General features: G+C 44.7%; 1 protein-coding gene across 1 annotated transcript in view; it reads right to left on the minus strand.

The window, feature by feature from the left end:
- Positions 1 to 16,986, minus strand: part of MCM3AP (minichromosome maintenance complex component 3 associated protein) — a 619,735-nt gene that overhangs the window by 142,842 nt on the left and 459,907 nt on the right. The window contains exon 23 of the mRNA XM_069225490.1: positions 2,073 to 2,170. Coding sequence (XP_069081591.1) covers positions 2,073 to 2,170 — 98 coding nt within the window. The remainder of the gene's footprint in view (positions 1 to 2,072; positions 2,171 to 16,986) is intronic.

A 16,986-nucleotide genomic window follows, 5' to 3' on the forward strand; every position in this document is an offset into this window, starting at 1 on the left:
TCTCCTTAGTGGTGCACTCAAGTGTTTAATCGCCTGAAAGAATATTTGTTTAAAGTTTCTGGACTTCCAAACAGTCATGAATGAGTCTCTGACATATGGCACAGCAGTCCACACCTCAAGATAAAATCTTTCATATCAGCCATTTGGAACCCATTGCTACTATATGAACCTCACATAAGTTTCCTTCATCTTCTACAAGAAAAGGTTTTTATAGCCTTATAGATGCCACACTACGTAAAAGGTTCAAAATGAAAGAGAATAAGCGATTTTGTCTCATTGTTATCTTTATATAGGTTTTGGGACTGGGCCCTCTTAAACATTTCCTGTTTTGAATTACCCGTACAGAAAGAAAACTGTGGAAACATGCATTAAAAAGATTTTTTTCATGTGTCACACAAACGCAAGTCGAACCAGAGATTACCCACTATGTTTCAAACCCCCCCTCCCAAGACAACTTGATTCCTACAACATTTTTACTGCACCACAGGATACAGAACGCCTAATGAAGTAAAGGAGAAAATTGATAATTTGTTGTCCTCTCACTACAGTCTCTAGGCTTAAACGTTTAGCACTTAGGTTGTCAGGATATGCACAACCTGGCATCTTGGAAAACAATATTGTAACCATGAGCAGCTGGAACAAAATGCCAAACAACAATGGAACAGAAAATGGTTGTGATTTAGTTATTGGGTTTTTCAGAACATTATGCATCTGCTTCTGATTTCCATAAATGCTGCCATTTTTGTTGCCTATTTGCCATTAAAGTTGTCCTGCTGGATTCTTGCAAACAAAACATGCCAGTAATTACAAATCTACTCAACTGAAATTAGGTTATATTACATCATTTTAATTCATCTGCTCTGTCTGCAGTGTGCCATTAGAAAGCCTTCACTTAAAGTGCTTTTAAAACTTGGTCTGAATTTTACCAAACTCAAGCCCTTCGTGCCAACGACTTCTAGTGAGACAGAATGGTCATGCCTATTCACAACCTTTTTATTACCAGAAATACTAATTTTGATGATCAAGAATAAGAGTTTTCATATATTTTACTGATCATCTATCGTGGAGAGATCCAGCAAATAAGGCGGAGAAAGTCCCAGTACAGTAATAGCCTTCCCTATGGAGTTTTTTTTATTAATACTTTTTGTTTGTTGTATTTATTCATTGAACACTTTTATGGCTGACACCAAAATAAAGTTCTATTTGACTTCTCTATCTCTAAAGGTTACGAAATGTGTGGAATGTTGATTACTTGGAGACTTCACACTCAACACACTCTTTTAGCCAGATCGAAGTCAGCACTGGTGGCCTTCAGATGCTTTTGTCTATTTAAGAAATTTGTAGGGAAGCAACTTGGGCTAGTCTTCAGGCTTTAGTAAGCTTTACTGTTTAGATGTGCGAGTCCGAGAGAATGCAGCTTTTGAAAAAGACAGAAATTCCACACATACTGTTATCTTTTTGAAAGAACCATATAGAAACACGTTTTCCAATTCTGTCTGATGTACAAACATTCCCAAACAATAGTGGAGGAATAGGAGCGAAGGCTAAGAACACCAGAATCTCCAGGGATGTAATTTGTTCCTAGCAATAAGTAATTCATTGGCTGCAGTTAATCGAAAATGCCCCAGTGTCATGTCAAGAAGGTATCATGGTTTACTGTAAGCTTCATCGGTCCAGGGGATATGGGTAATCATGTGCCACAACTTGAAATGCATAGCATATCCTGACCCTCTACCTTAAATCAATAGATGTTATCTAGTCACAAGCCTTTTTCAGAACAAAGGTTACATGGAAAGAGTGAAAAAGCAAGGGACTGTATAACTTTGCCATGGCACTGTTAGCTGATGAGTTATTTTTTTATTGCCCATTGCTTGCTGGTTACAATATGAGGCTGCATGAAACCTATTAGACTCAACAGCTGAGCAGAGAAGTCAAGGTATTTTGTGACGGGAAACAAAGCAGCTTACTTTTGAGACACAGAACAAAATATATACTTCAAAGTGATGAGAAAATGACACCAAGCAGAAACAGCCGTGGCTGTCAATTAGAGGAATGAGCAGCAAGTTTCTTACCTGACTGCTCCCTCGCAGATCAATGACGGACTCTGGGATCTGCACAATAATGTACTCAGAGATCAGATTAGCTGAAATCAAATCCTGCAGCATCAGACCTTTAGAGAAGAGAAGAAAAGTTACTCATATCTCTGCACTATTCAGCGTCTGGTAGTAAGAGTAGAAAGGGCAAATATTTTAATGCCAAATTACTTTTCATATCTCAGACTTCAATCAATTTCCTGTTGTTTTCTATAATTGCATTATAGTAGCTCCTTGGGTTGGCTTTGTAGTACCTTTGCAGCCTCATATTTTAAGCATTAAGCATCAAGAATGCATCACTTTCAGGGTCAAAACCAGCTCCTGTTGTGTGCTGCCTCTGGTGTGCATCAGCTTCTACCCACCCTTTCATCCCTTCTCCCCTTCAGAGGGAGTCAAAACCATCCTGTAGTCTCCTCGAAAGAGGTACAATGAAATCTTCCATCATGATCATAAGGAAGATAAGTGTACCTGTTTCAGAGAAAGGAAGGGCGTAGGTGTGTGGTCTGGAGGAGGAAGAACAACAGGGCATAGAAGAGGACTGGCGAGAAGAAATAACCCAGGTGAGCAAACTGAGTCCAAGGGTAAGAAATACAAAAACACTCAGCCAGAGATGGAAGCTCATCAGACGTAGGTCTGAAGCATGAAACACTAAAGCAGGATGGCAGCTGTGCAGGAATCTGTTCTGGTAATGAAGGACACATTGACCTCTGTGACATAATGCCGGACGCTAGCTCTGTAAAGCAAGTATATACATTTACTTCCAAATAATGTAAAATATTGTATACTGTAACATAAGCACATTTTTCCCCACACAGTCAAATCACAATAAATACATCAAAAGAACAAAATACTTACCTTCAGTAATGATCTTTCTAGTAGATACACTAACCACAGATTCCACACCTTGCGAATATTCCTCCAGTTTCAGCCTAGGTCAAGAACCTTTTACAGCAGTTCTCCTGTGCGCAAACAGTGTTGTGGGGTAATAATAACTCCCAATACTGACATGTACATGTGGACTGTTCTTGGCAATGCAAAGACAGTAGTTACTGTCAAAACAGGGAGAAAAACACCGCAGACCTCACCTCAACCCTGCTCAAACGACCTCTGTTTATTTTTTTTTCTTCAAACGCCTGTTCACAGACAGGCTTTTCTTATACAAATCAATACAATACTTTATTACACAAAGTAAGTAATAATTGACTTGCAAGTTACAGATTTAAGATGGAAAAACATGCAAAGCTGTGTGACCGGAGAACTCTGAAATAAACCATTACACATTTTTCATCATACTTCTGACAGTGCTTAATGACAGAGCATTTTTTGGCCTATGAATGTGTGTGTGTTTCATGGTAGATGCAATTTACTAAAGTGTGTGCGGGCAGCATTGTTTGTGTGATACCTTCGTGGCCTTAGAACTTAGTTTCCTCCCTGCACCTATTGTTTAATCAAGCACCTGCTTTTTAGCCAGTGCACAGCGGATCTTTAGGTAGAGGTCAATCCATCAAGAGATGACCAATTCTTGCATAGCCTTGCCCTTCTTCACATTGGAAACCCGCACCAACAAGATGATCGTCCACTCAGTGTTCTTTGGTATGATAGATATAGAAGCTTAATGCACTCTTTGGGTCTAAACAATGAAGTCTCTCTTCCTCCTTATAAGGATGTGGTGGAGCAAAGAATTCTGGAAGGGTTACAGCTTGGCTGGCATGAAAAGGATTAACCACTTTCGGTAAAAAACTGGGTCCTCCAAACCAACTTATCTGACAAGATGGTGGTATACGGTGAATTCACAGAAAGAGCATGAAGATCATTCAGAATGCTTAAGGGACAACTGTGCATCTTCTAAAAAAGGGGTGCACATCAAGAATGCGACAACTAAGTTTGAGTCCCATTGAAGCATCACAGAGGGCTTTGGCAGAAACACATTTTGCAGACATTCAAAAATCATATCACTACAGGTGATTTGAACAATGAAGGTTGATCAGGCAACCAAAAAAGGCCAAAAGAGCTGAGAAGTATCCCTTAACGGTGTCCAAAGCAAATCTTTGTTGGGTTAGGAAAAAAGCAAACCATAAAACTTCAGACAACTTTGCCTGTAATAATTCACTGTTAGGTGTAACACCAATCCATAAATTTGACTCAATGACTGCTACACTGATTTTGTCGCGGGTCTCTTGGCTCCCAGGAGGATATTAACGACCACAGGAGGAAGGTCAAAGAAAGTCAACTGTTGCCGCTCAAACTCCAAATGGAGTGCAATTTTGTAGCCCCAGGTGCAGTAGCCTGCCCTGCTGCTGCAACAGAAGATCCTCCTGAGGCAGCAGCTTGATTGGAGGACAGATGCCCTTCTCCAGGAGCTGTGGGTGCCACACTCTCTTGGCCCCAACCGGTGCCACTAGGATGACTTGGGCCCAGTTCTTCGGCACTCGGGGCACGAGATGCAGTGGCAGGAAGGCATACTGGAGTTCTGAGTCAGAAGGAGTCTGAGAGAGAGCTACTTTGAAAGCTTTATTACACAAAAGTGCTGACATTTTACATTCTCTGCAGTGGCGAAACAACAGAGTCAGGGTTATTCCCATAGCTGGAAGTCACCCTGTGCCATCTCTATGTGCAGCTGCCATTCGTGATCTGCTAGATGCCTGCGGCATAGTTAGTTTGTCCTAGCATGTTAAAGAGGCAAAGGGCATCCTGGCAATAGGCCCAGAACTTCACCCAGTCCTGCTTGTTACAGTAACACATGGCAGTTTTGCTGTCCATGAGTACCTGTACCAGTCTTCACTTGCTGGTGAGTAGAAAGCCTTCAATGCCAAGCAAATCGCCCTCAACTTCAACAAACTGATGTGGAATCAAGTCTCCGCCGGAGAACAGTTTCTGATCCCCACTCCTCTCAGATAACCTCCCCAACTTAACAGCAATGCATCCGTGACCACTGTCACTTCAAGGAGGGGGATTGTAGGACATTAGCATGCATGCCTTTAGAAAGCAAGATAAATATATTTAAGATAAGCAAACATATATACATGTGTTTGTGAATCTATACATATGTATTTATAAATATATTTCCTTATCCACCCCATAGCCCTAAAAACAACCTTACCACACAATTCCCCTTACCCACACCTAAACCCAAAAAACACCCTTACCACCCAATTCCCTTACTCAACTCTAAAGACAACCTTAGCACCCTATACCATTATGCAACCCTAAAATTACCCTAACTACCCAATTCCCTTATCCACCCCTAACCCCTATAAGGGTAAGGTAGGAGTGATAGAGTAAGAATAGAAAGATGTCCATGCAATGGGATAGAGATGTATGTACAAAGTTTAAGTAAAGGAAAGTTAAGTTTATATGCATATGTACAATTTTAATTATAACTTAAACGGCTACAGGCTCCCGGGGAAGAGGGAGGGCGCATGTGAATCTGCAGCAGAACATGCCACAAACAGATGTACACTGGGTAAGTGACATTTTCCGTTCGGTGGCATGTGTAGCTGCAGATACACATGCTATCATGCTATGCATAGACTACATAGCAGTAATCCTCCCCAAAGCGGTGGTCAGCCTGTAGGGGTTGAAGTTGTTTGAAATAGTGTTCTTAGTACAGCCTGTCCTACTGTGGCTTGTTGTGTTGCTAACACATCTACATAGTAATGCTTGGTAAAGGTATGAGGTGTGGAAAAGTGGCTGCCTTACAGATCTCTGTCATTGGTATGATTCCCAGAAAGGCCATTGTTGCTCATTTCTTCCTAGTGGAGTGTGCCTTTGGTGTAATGAGTAGTTGTCTTTTAGCTTTCAGGTAACAAGTTTGTATACACCACTATCCCTCTGGCTATGCCTTGTTTGGATATAGGGTTACCAGTATGGGGTTTTTGGAATGCTACAAACAACTGTTTGGTTTTACGGAATGCTTTTGTTCTGTTGATGTAATACATTAGAGCTCTTTTTATATCTAATGTATGCAGTGCTCTTTCTGCCACTGAGTCTGGCTGTGGGAAGAAGACTGGGAGTTCCACTGTTTGGTTTAAATGAAACGGTGAGATGACTTTTGGCAGAAATTTTGGATTTGTGCGTAGTACAACTTTATGTTTGTGTACTTGTATAAATGGTTCTTGAATCGTGAAAGCTTGTATTTCACTAACTCTTCGTAATGAAGTGATTGCCACTAGAAATGCTACTTTCCAAGTTAAGAATTGAATCTGACAAGAGTGCATGGGTTCAAATGGTGGGCCCAAAAGTCGTGTAAGTACAATATTCAGATTCCACAAGGGTACTGGTGGAGTTCTTGGAGGTATGATTCGTCTTAGACCTTCCTTGAATGCTTTAAAGACTGGTATCCTAAATAGGGGTTTTGTCTGTTTATTTTGAAAATAAGCAGAAATTGCAGTGAGATGTATTTTGATGGATGAAAAAGCTAGATTTGCTTTTTGTAGGTGGTGTAAATATCCTACGATGTCTTGTATGGACGCATCCAACGGAGTTATGTGTTTTGCTTGGCAATAGAAAACAAATCTTTTCCATTTGTTCGCATAACATTGCCTAGTGGTAGGTTTTCTTGCTTGTTTAATGACTTCCATACACTCATTTGGCAGGTTTAGATAACCAATAAGATTTCAGGAGCCAGATTGCTAAATTGAGCATCGCTGGATTGGGGTGTCTGATCTGCTGTTACAGATCTGGCCTGTTTGGGAGCTTGACGTGAGGTTCTATTGAGAGGTCCAACAGTGTGGTGTACCATGGTTGGCGTGCCCACGTTGGTGCTATAAGTATTAGTTTGAGTTTGTTTTGACACAGTTTGTTGACTAGAAATGGAATGAGTGGGAGAGGGGGAAAAGCGTAAACAAATATCCCTGACCAGTTGATCCATAGAGCATTGCCCTTGGACTGAGGGTGTGGGTACCTGGATGCAAAGTTTTGGCATTTTGCGTTTTGGTTTGTAGCAAACAGATCTATGTCTGGTGTCCCCCACTGACGAAAGTGTTTGTGTAGTACCTGGGGATGTATTTCCCACTTGTGAGTTTGCTGGTGATCCCGACTGAGGTTGTCTGCTAATTGATTGTGAATCCCTGGAATGTATTGAGCTATTAGGTGAATGTTGTTGTGAATTGCCCAATGCAAAATATTTTGTGCTAGGAGGCAAAGTTGCAATGAGTGTGTTCCCCTGTTTGTTTAAGTAGTATATTGTAGTCATATTGTCTGTTTTGACAAGAATGTGTTTGTGAGCTAGAAGACGTTGAAATGCTTTTAGTGATAGGAAGACCGCTAGCAGTTCTAAGTGATTTATGTGTAGTTGTTTTTGTTGACTGTCCCATTGCCCTTGTATATTGTGATTGTTGAGGTGTGCTCCCCACCCAATCATTGATGCATCTGTTGTGAGAATGGCGTGAGGCACAGGGTCTTGAAAAGGCCGCCATTTGTTTAAATTTACAGGGTTCCACCATTGAAGCGAATAGTGTGTTTGGCGGTCTATCAACACTAGATCTTAGAGTTGACCCTGTGCCTGCGTCCATTGTTTTGGAAGGCACTGCTGTAAGGGCCACGTGTGTAGCCGCGCATGTGGGACAACTGCGATGCATGATGCCATCATGACTAGGAGTTTCATGACAAATCTGACTGTGTAGTGCTGATTTGGTTGTATGTTTGATACCATGGTTTGGAATGATTGTACTCTTTGTGGGCTTGGAGTGGCAATCGCTCTGAGTGTTGCTCCCAAGTATTGTTGTAGTTGGGATGGTTGTGTGATGTTAGGTAATTTATAGAGAACCCAAGTCTGTGTAGGGTATCTATTATGTGCTGTGTGTGATTTTGACACCGTTGTTGAGTGTTTGCTTTTATTAGCCAATCATCGAAATATGGGAATACGTGCAAGTGATGTCTCCTTATATGGGCCGCTACTACAGCGAGGCATTTTGTAAATACTCTGGGGCTGTTGTTATCCCGAAGGGCAATACTTTGAATTGGTAACGTTTCCCCTGTATGACAAACCGGATGTATTTTCTGTGAAATGGATGGATGGGTATATGGAAATACGCAACTTTTAGATCCAGCGTTGACATGTATTCTCCGTGTTTTAGTAAGGGAACTACATCTTGTAGTGTGACCATGTGGAAGTATTCTGATTTGATGAATAGGTTGAGAGTCCTGAGATCTAAAATTGGTCTTAGTGTTTTGTCCTTTTTGGGAATAAGGAAATATAGGGAATAAATCCCTGTTCCCTTTTGTTGGTGAGGTACTAGTTCTATGGCTTGTTTTGTTAATAGTGCTTGCACTTCTATTTGTAACATCTCTAGATATTGCGCCAAGAGTTTGTGTGCTCTTGGGGGAATATCTGGAGGAAAATGTGTGAATTCTATACAGTAACCATGTTGGATAATTGATAGGACCCATGTGTCTGTGGTTATGTCTGACCAATGTTTGTGGTAAAGTGTTAGTCTTCCCCCCCCCCACTGGTGATGTGTATTGGGGAAGGGTGACTGGCAAGTCACTGTTTGTTATTAGTGGCCTGCTTAGTGGGCTGAAATTTTCCCCTTGACCTTGGGAATTGTCCCCTGAAGGACCCGCGAAACCCCCCTCTCTGATATTGGGATTGGTAGGTGGGTTTTGCTTGAGAGGTGGATGCCTCTGAAAGGCTGCTGTCTGAAACCTCCCCTATATTGCGGTTTCCTGAATGTCCCTCTATATTGGGACGGGTAGAGCGTGCCCATGGCTTTGGCCGTGTCAGTTTCCTCCTTCATCTTCTCGATGGCTGTGTCCACTTGTGGCCAAAACAGTTGTTGCTGATTAAATGGCATGTTCAGTACTGCCTGTTGTATCTCAGGTTTGAACCCTGAGTACCTTAGCCAAGCATGTTGTCTAATTGTGACTGCCGTGTTCACTGTTCTTGCGGCAGTGTCTGCGGAATCTAATGCCGAATGAATTTGATTGTTCGATATTGCCTGTCCTTCCTCTACCACTTTTGAGCCCATTTTTGATATTCCTTGGGGAGATGCTGGATGATATCATTCATCTCGTCCCAATGAGCTCGGTCATAATGTGCGAGGATGGCTTGAGAATTTGCAACACGCCACTGATTGGCAGCCTGTGACACCACTGTCTTTCCTGTTGCGTTGAATTTCCGACTCTCTTTATCTGGAGGTGGTGCATTTCCTGATGATTGTGAGTTGGCTCTTTTTCTTACAGCTCCAACCACTACAGAGTTTGGGGGCAGCTGTTGTGTGATGAACACTGGGTCCGACGGGGTGGCTTGTACTTCTTTTCCACCCGCAGTGTGATGGCTCTCCCCTTCACAGGCTCTTGAAAAACTTGCTGAGCATGTTTAAGCATGCCTGGGAGCACAGACAGGCTCTGGTAGGAGGCATGCATGGAGGCCAGGGTATTAAAGAGGAAGTCGTCCTCCAATGGCTCCGAGTGCATGCTAACATTATGGAATGCAGCAGCCCTGGCCAAGACTTGGGTGCATGAGGTGCTATCCTCCGGTGGAGGCGGTTTTGAAGGGTAGCACTCAGGGCTATTGTCCGACACAGGGGGATCGTAGAGGTCCCAGGGGTCTACATCATCAGTGTGTGTGGGTGACACTGCAGTGGGCGTGGCAATAGGTGACCCTGTCCTTTGTGGCGAATGTGGGGGAGAAAGTTCTGGCGAAAAATGGCGACTTGGCGATTTTTACCTGGCCGCTTTAGCTCTTGGCTGATCAGTCTCTGATTGTTCCTGGGGAGCAGGTTTTCTCTTGAATTTGAGAGGAGGGGCAGTTTGGATCTTCTCAGTATCCTTATGGATCTGTATCCTTGCCTGTATTTGATCAAACTCTTCGATTTGAAGTTCCTCCTCAAATCTGTGCCTCTCTTTTAGCTGCTTAGAGAGCCCATGTCCCTCGGTTTACAAGGCCTTTTTCAGCTCTGAAGCCATTTTTTTGGGCACCGAAATGCCCATGCTGATGGAAGGCCTCAGCTCTGAAAGGCTCTTTCGAGGCTTTGCCGACTTGACAAATCGTGTCGATGTTTTTCGACACCGGGTTCTCGGCTCGAGTCCGAAGACTTTGGCACGATTTTGGCCTTTTTTGGTGCCGAAGGTGTTGCTTGGTCACCGCTTTGCTTTTTATGGGTCAAGCCATGGACTTCAGGCAGTGGCGTCCCTGAGGCCTTATGTTTCTTAGGCTGAAGTCATACTCACTTGTTGGCCTGCTGTAGGTGGTCGGTCTCCCTTGGAGTCGTACGAGTCCGATCCTTGGATGGAGATAGCCATCTCCTCCTCTTCGACGTCGAGGTGTTCTGAAGTTTGACGCCATCTGCATCCGTCTCACTCTCCGATCCCTCAAGGTCTTCTTTGATCGAAAGGACTTGCAGGCCTCGCAAGTATCTTCTCTGTGCTCCAGTGACAGACACAGATTACAGTCCCGATTCTGGTCTATATAGGGATACTTTGCGTGGCACTTCGGGCAGAATCAGAAAGGGGTCCGGTCCATTAGGCTTCGACAACGTCTGTGGTCGGGCTGACCAGGCCTTGGCTGGGTGCGGAAGCCCCGAAGGGCCACCGAAACTGTGTCTCGTCGGTTTTGATGCAAAATGTTTCCCGATCGCAAACAATACCAATGCTTTTCGAGGATTTATAGTCTTTTTCCGATTCGAATAACGGAGCGAAGAGGAACACGTCCAAACCCGATGGTGGAAAGAAAACAATCTAAGATGGAGTCGATGCCCATGTACATTGGAGCCGAAAGGGAGGAGTCACTCGGTCCCGTGACTCGAAAAGACTTAATCGAAGAAAAACAACTTGTGACACTCCGAGCCCAACACTAGATGGCAGGATAATGCACAGCATGTGTATCTGCAGCTACACATGCCATCGAACATAAATATATATATATATTCACGGCAAAAATACAAACATTAAAGTAACGTTACAGCTGGGTGAATGTGTCAGTGACATTTATGAACTCAAAAAACACAGAAATTCACCAGTTATAGGTAGCAGAGCTAAATATAACTTGTGCCTCCCACTATGCAATGCTTATGTGCTTATGACCTTACATAGTGCATCACTCATGACATAATTTATGACATCACTGATGACATCATACAAGCTTCTTTTGTGCACATTAATCTATAAACTGGTATAGCACTAGAGGCCTGAAAGTAAGTACAAAATAGCTCAGAATAATATGAAGCGTCATTAATACCACCACAGATACAACTCCCTCAGGCGTAGCAGGCTTGGGTTATGTGCAACACTGACCCTATACCATACACCTCATGGGTAGCCTAGTTCACATTAACAATCAACCACAGATATATGCGAAACTCTTACTGCACAGTGTTCAATACACATACAACTGTTCAGAGAAAGGCAAACGCCTCAAGACACAAGCCCAGGTGGTGGCTACCCCGAGGAGTCCCCCCCCCCCCCCAACCCCCCTCCCTGTGCCTGCCTACATTGTTGAAGAGACCCCCGGGTCTCCCCATTGATTTCTATTGAAAACCCAATGCCTGTTTGCACTCTGCACCCGGCCGCCCCTGTGCCGCTGAGGGTGTACTTTCTGTGCCTGCTTGTGTCCCCCCGGTGCCCTACAAAACCCCCCTGGTCTGCCCTCCGAAGTCGCGGATACTTACCTGCTGGCAGACTGGAACCGGGGCACCCCTATTTCCATTGAAGCCTATGTGTTTTGGGCACCACTTTGACCTCTGCACCTGACCGGCCCTGAGCTGCTGGTGTGTTAACTTTGGGGTTACCTTGAACCCCCAACGGTGGGCTACCTCGGACCCAACTTTGAACCCTGTAAGTGTTTTACTTACCTGTGAACTTAACATTTACTTACCTCCCCCAGGAACTGTTGATTTTTGCAGTGTCCACTTTTAAAATAGCTTATTGCCATTTTTGTCACAACTGTACATGCAATTGTGATAATTCAAAGTTCCTAAGATACCTGAGTGAAATACCTTTCATTTAAAGTATTGTTTGTAAATCTTGAACCTGTGGTTCTTAAAATAAACTAAGAAAATATATTTTTCTACATAAAAACCTATTGGCCTGGAATTTGTCTTTGAGTGTGTGTTCCTTATTTATTGCCTGTGTGTGTACAATAAATGCTTAACACTACCCTCTGATAAGCCTACTGCTCGACCACACTACCACAAAATAGAGCATTAGAATGATCTCTTTTTGCCACTATCTTACCTCTAAGGGGAACCCTTGGACTCTGTGCACACTATTTCTTACTTTGAAATAGTATATACAGAGCCAATTTCCTACAACAGCTTTTATCTATATCAAATCCCTCACATTCATCGAACCTACACTGAGAAATGAAGTTGATATGAGTAGCAAAGTGGGTATTGTAAACAGTATTTAGTCTATTGAGTTTACTTTGTACCGCACTGTTTGCAGACAGTGAAATGCTCATGACAAACACCACAGAGTTTTAAAAAGTATCTAGTAACAACCGTGTACACTCTATGAAACACTTGTCAAAAAGACACTATTTGCTTAAAATAACCAAGGTTTGAAGGTGCTATAAATCATACCACCTGCAGCCTTCATACTGTGGGGAAACATTTGCAGATAGCCCATCTTCTGAAGCGAAAGAAGTACAGGTACATAAGTTAGTACATGGTGCACACAGTCTATGTTATGTAGAAATTGTCAGGCTCAGACGCTTATGTTTAATAACTCAAAGCTGCTTACACTACTTAGTACCTACCATGTAGAATCTTTGCCCTGTCAGAAACCTTTTGTGAAGAACCAAAAAACCTGTGTGATACTTACTGGTCACAAGTCATCCACTGTCACCTGCACAAACATCTACTCTTCAATTCAAAGATTTATAACATATTCAATACCTTTACACAGCTATGATGCATTAGAAGCACATGCATTTTGTAAACACATTCACCCATTAGCTGGACAAAAAGTTATATGGTAGTTACCCACCACTATTTAAACTATAAAACAAACACACATTGGATGATATCATCAGTGATGTCATCAATGATGTCATTTGAGATGTCATTTGAGATGTCATTTGAGATGTCATTTGAGATGTCATCCATGTCTTAAATGATGTCATGAGTGATGTAATATGTGAGGTCATAAGCAGTGCATGGCAGGGGTGCAAGTTAGTTAGCTCTGATAACTATAACTGGTGAATTTCTGTGTTTTTATAGTTCAAAACTCTAATGTTGTCGCTGACATTCAATAACTATAATGTTACGTTAACCTTTGATTTTATCAGTGAATTTTTAGTTTTTTTCCCCCACATAAAGTAATATATTATTACCATACGTAAAGCCAACCTGGGGCATTGTAGTCAACCCATCCAGAGGCAGGCAACCCCCACACTGCACACAGTCTTTTGTCATGCATGGTGTGGGTTTGGCTGACAGACAGGCCCTGCGTCCAACCACCCAGAGGCAGCCAACTCCACTTTGCACATGGTCTTGGGTCGTGCATGGCGTGTGGTTAGTCCTGCAGCCAGGCCCTTTTTCCAACTCCCTGCAAGCTGTCGACCCCATGCTGGGCACAGCCTTAGGTTGTGTGCAGCGGGGGGTTGGCCACAGGGATTAGCCTGCCGCCAGGTCCTGTGGCCAAACCCCCCTGCAGGCTTCTAACCATACATCACACTCAACCTTTGGTGTGTGAAGCACAGGGGTGGCCTTTGGGCACCGGAGACCCCATTCCCTGAGTCCAAAACATATATGTTAAGGGAAAGAGTGTGTGGCCCCCTCCACAGCCCTTAATTGGTACTGGGGAGCTCATCCCCCAGAGCCAGTTTCAATAAAAGGGGTGGGTGGTTTGCAGCCCCCCCCCCTCCCCGAGCCTCAATAGGTTGCTAGGATCCCATCACTCAGGACGGAGTAATTAATAAAGGGAGGGGTGCGCTCCCCCACTCCCTGAAACTAATTAGGCCTCAGTAACCCCATACCCCCAGGGCCAAAATGTAAATAAAAGGGAAGGGTGAGCATGCGGTAACCACTCCAAAACCTTTTCAGGCTCCAAGGATTCAGAGAGTCTCAGTAGGTCTGCAGAGCTCATTTCAGGTTTTGTTCCCAGGCAATGGTGTGATATTGTGGTTGTTACCGCATAGTATAAATTACCAGTGAGTCATTGTGATGTGTATGCCATATGTGCTGTTATTGACCCTGTGCACCTTTTCTTTCTCCCCCACCCTCCTTCCTGGTCTTCTTCTGTCCTTGTGTGCATTAGCATCATCTAGCGAAGGTGCAGGGCCACCGGCGAGTGGGGGAGCTGCAGCCCATGGGACCCAGGAGACAGTGTCCACCGACGCTGAGGGGACCAGTGGGTTGGAGGGTGAGGGAAGCATTACGGGGGGAGACAAAAGCTGCTACAACTGACTCGGATTTTTCCTCCAATAGGAGTTCCCTGGTGGTGGTGGACCCCTCTGGGACCACCCCAGCATCGCCATCTTCCGCCACTCCCCGTTCCATCACCGCTCTCCCAGTAGCCCCACACCCAGTTGCCCGTGCCCGCTCACCCAGGAGGGTGGGTGTCTCCTTCGCTACAGGCACCTCAGCCTCTGTCCCAGTCAACCCTGCTGCCCTCACTGAGGAGGCTATTGACCTCCTGAGATCCATCTCTGTAAGGTAGTCAACCATAGTGAATGCCATTCAGGGGCTGGCATCCCAGATCCAGCAATGCAATGCCTACTTGGAGGGCATTCACGTTGGCTTGGCTGGCCTACAGAGATAGTTTCAGGCTCTGGCCTCCTCTTTGACGGCAGCTAGTGTCCCTAGTTCTTCCGTCCCCCATCCAACTACCTGTACCCAGTCCCAGAACCCTCTCCTCCCACCCATCCAAAGCACACAATCAGACGTGCATGCACCCAAGACAACAGAAAGGACTCGCAAGGACAAGCACAAGCACCACAGATCACACCACAAGCATACACACAAAAGCCACTGCCTCCACTGTCTCCCCCTCCACCTCCTCCCTCACAGTCACATCAGCACTCACACCTGCAAGCACTGCATCCTCAGTCCCAGATCCTGCCACCTGTTCGGCCTTGCTCACAGTCACAACAACAGCAGACACGCAGGCTAGCACCCCATTCACCACATGCGCAGTCACCACCATCAGAACCACGTGCAGCACACCCACCTTTCTTGCAGACGCCATCCCAATATACATTCACGCGACCTGTTTGTCCTCTCCCTCCCTCTCTACCCCTCTCCTTCCAAAAGACAAACACTCAGACACTCCACAGCCATCCACTTGACACACGCACACTTTACCTGCACCTACAACCCAGTCCAGCACACCTACACCTCCTACAACCACTTCCTCTACCTTCACTCCCAAACCACCTACCACACTCCGCCCCAGTGTACCTAAAAAACTTTTCCTAGCCTGCCTTGACCTCTTCCTTTCTCCTGACCCACCTTGTGTTGTCCAGAAACGTAAGGTTATTCTCCCCCAGCCCACGCCCTCCAGCTCCCACTCCTCCCATGGCCCCCCCTAGTATTGCAAATGTCCCTCCCCCGCTAAAAATCCTCCCACTACGGAGCACAGGGCAGCGACTCCCACTCCCCGGTCCAAGCCCACTCCCCTGCCCCCTCTCAAACCTAAGTACAAGGACCCCCCCCTCCAAGAAACCGCCCTCCTCTGTGCCCCCAGAGGTGAGCGTCTCCTTTTATAAGGGTCATTTCCACCAGGCTTTTCATGGCGGTGGTCCTGCCCCAGAAATCCTGGCCGTCTGCTCTGTGCCCCCAGAGGTGAGCGTCTCCTTTTATATGGGTCATTTCCACCAGGCTTTTCATGGCGGTGGTCCTGCCCCAGAAATCCTGGCCGTCTGCTATGTTGTAATATGGTGGGCGGTAAATGGTATTCCTCTGGGCTGAAGATGGCAACCGCCGTGGTCGGTGGCCGGACTGCACTGGAGGTTCAAACAGTGCATTGGATGTATATGGGAGGGATCACCCCCGTGGTCATAATATGGCGGTTTTCACCGCCAGCCTGGTGGCGGTACTACAGCCATCGCCAGCGTGGCAGTCTGCTGACTACCAAAGTCATAATGAGGGCCATAATATTCTGGAAAAAATGTATGCTGTGCAATGATATCCCATTGGCAGAAACGGATTGGCCACCAGAATTTGCCGGCAATCTTCAGTTAGGGGAAGAAGTTATTATGCTTTCTTTCTCACCTCTCATGCCTAGGGAATTAGGGGAAGCTTACGCAGTAGATTGGGCATTGGCACAAGCCTCTGCGCTGTATAGTAATCATGTGGGGTGGTAGAGAGACTCTCCACATCACATAATATCTATCAGATCACAACCACAGCCTCATCCTCAATATCCCATTAAACATTAGGCTAAAGCACCTGTGAGAGAAACTCTCACATTACTTGAGTACAATGGTGTAACTGAGCCATGCATCTCACCAATGAACAGCCCCTTGTTTCCTGTAGCTAAGCCAGACCATTCTTACAGAATAGTTTTAGATATTTTACACTTAAATAGTCAGACATGCACATTTACTATCCAAAATGCACACAGCACAGCACTGATTAACAATTTAGTGTGCAAAAAATACAAAACAACCCGTGACCTTTCCAATGGGGGTTTCTGCCAAAATATAATGCCTGAAAGCAGGGATTTAACAGCCTTTAGTGCTTTAGGCTCAAAAAGAACATTTTGTAGGCTCCCTGAGGGGTATAAGAACAGTCCTGGACTGCTCTCAGCATGTTTACACGACATTGACCCCGAAGTACTGCCCTATGTAGATGATGTCTACCTTACAGATGATGATCTCTTGGAACATTTAAAATAGGTGACCTACATTGTTCTGGGATTTGCCGTAATAGGTTATAAATTCACAGTGTCCTGTTTTTGGGATACGTGTTATCTAATGAAGGAACGAGCCAGGAACCCCACTTTCTAGACA

Source organism: Pleurodeles waltl, chromosome 3_1, assembly GCF_031143425.1.
Source record: "Pleurodeles waltl isolate 20211129_DDA chromosome 3_1, aPleWal1.hap1.20221129, whole genome shotgun sequence".
Taxonomy (NCBI): Eukaryota; Metazoa; Chordata; class Amphibia; order Caudata; family Salamandridae; genus Pleurodeles; species Pleurodeles waltl.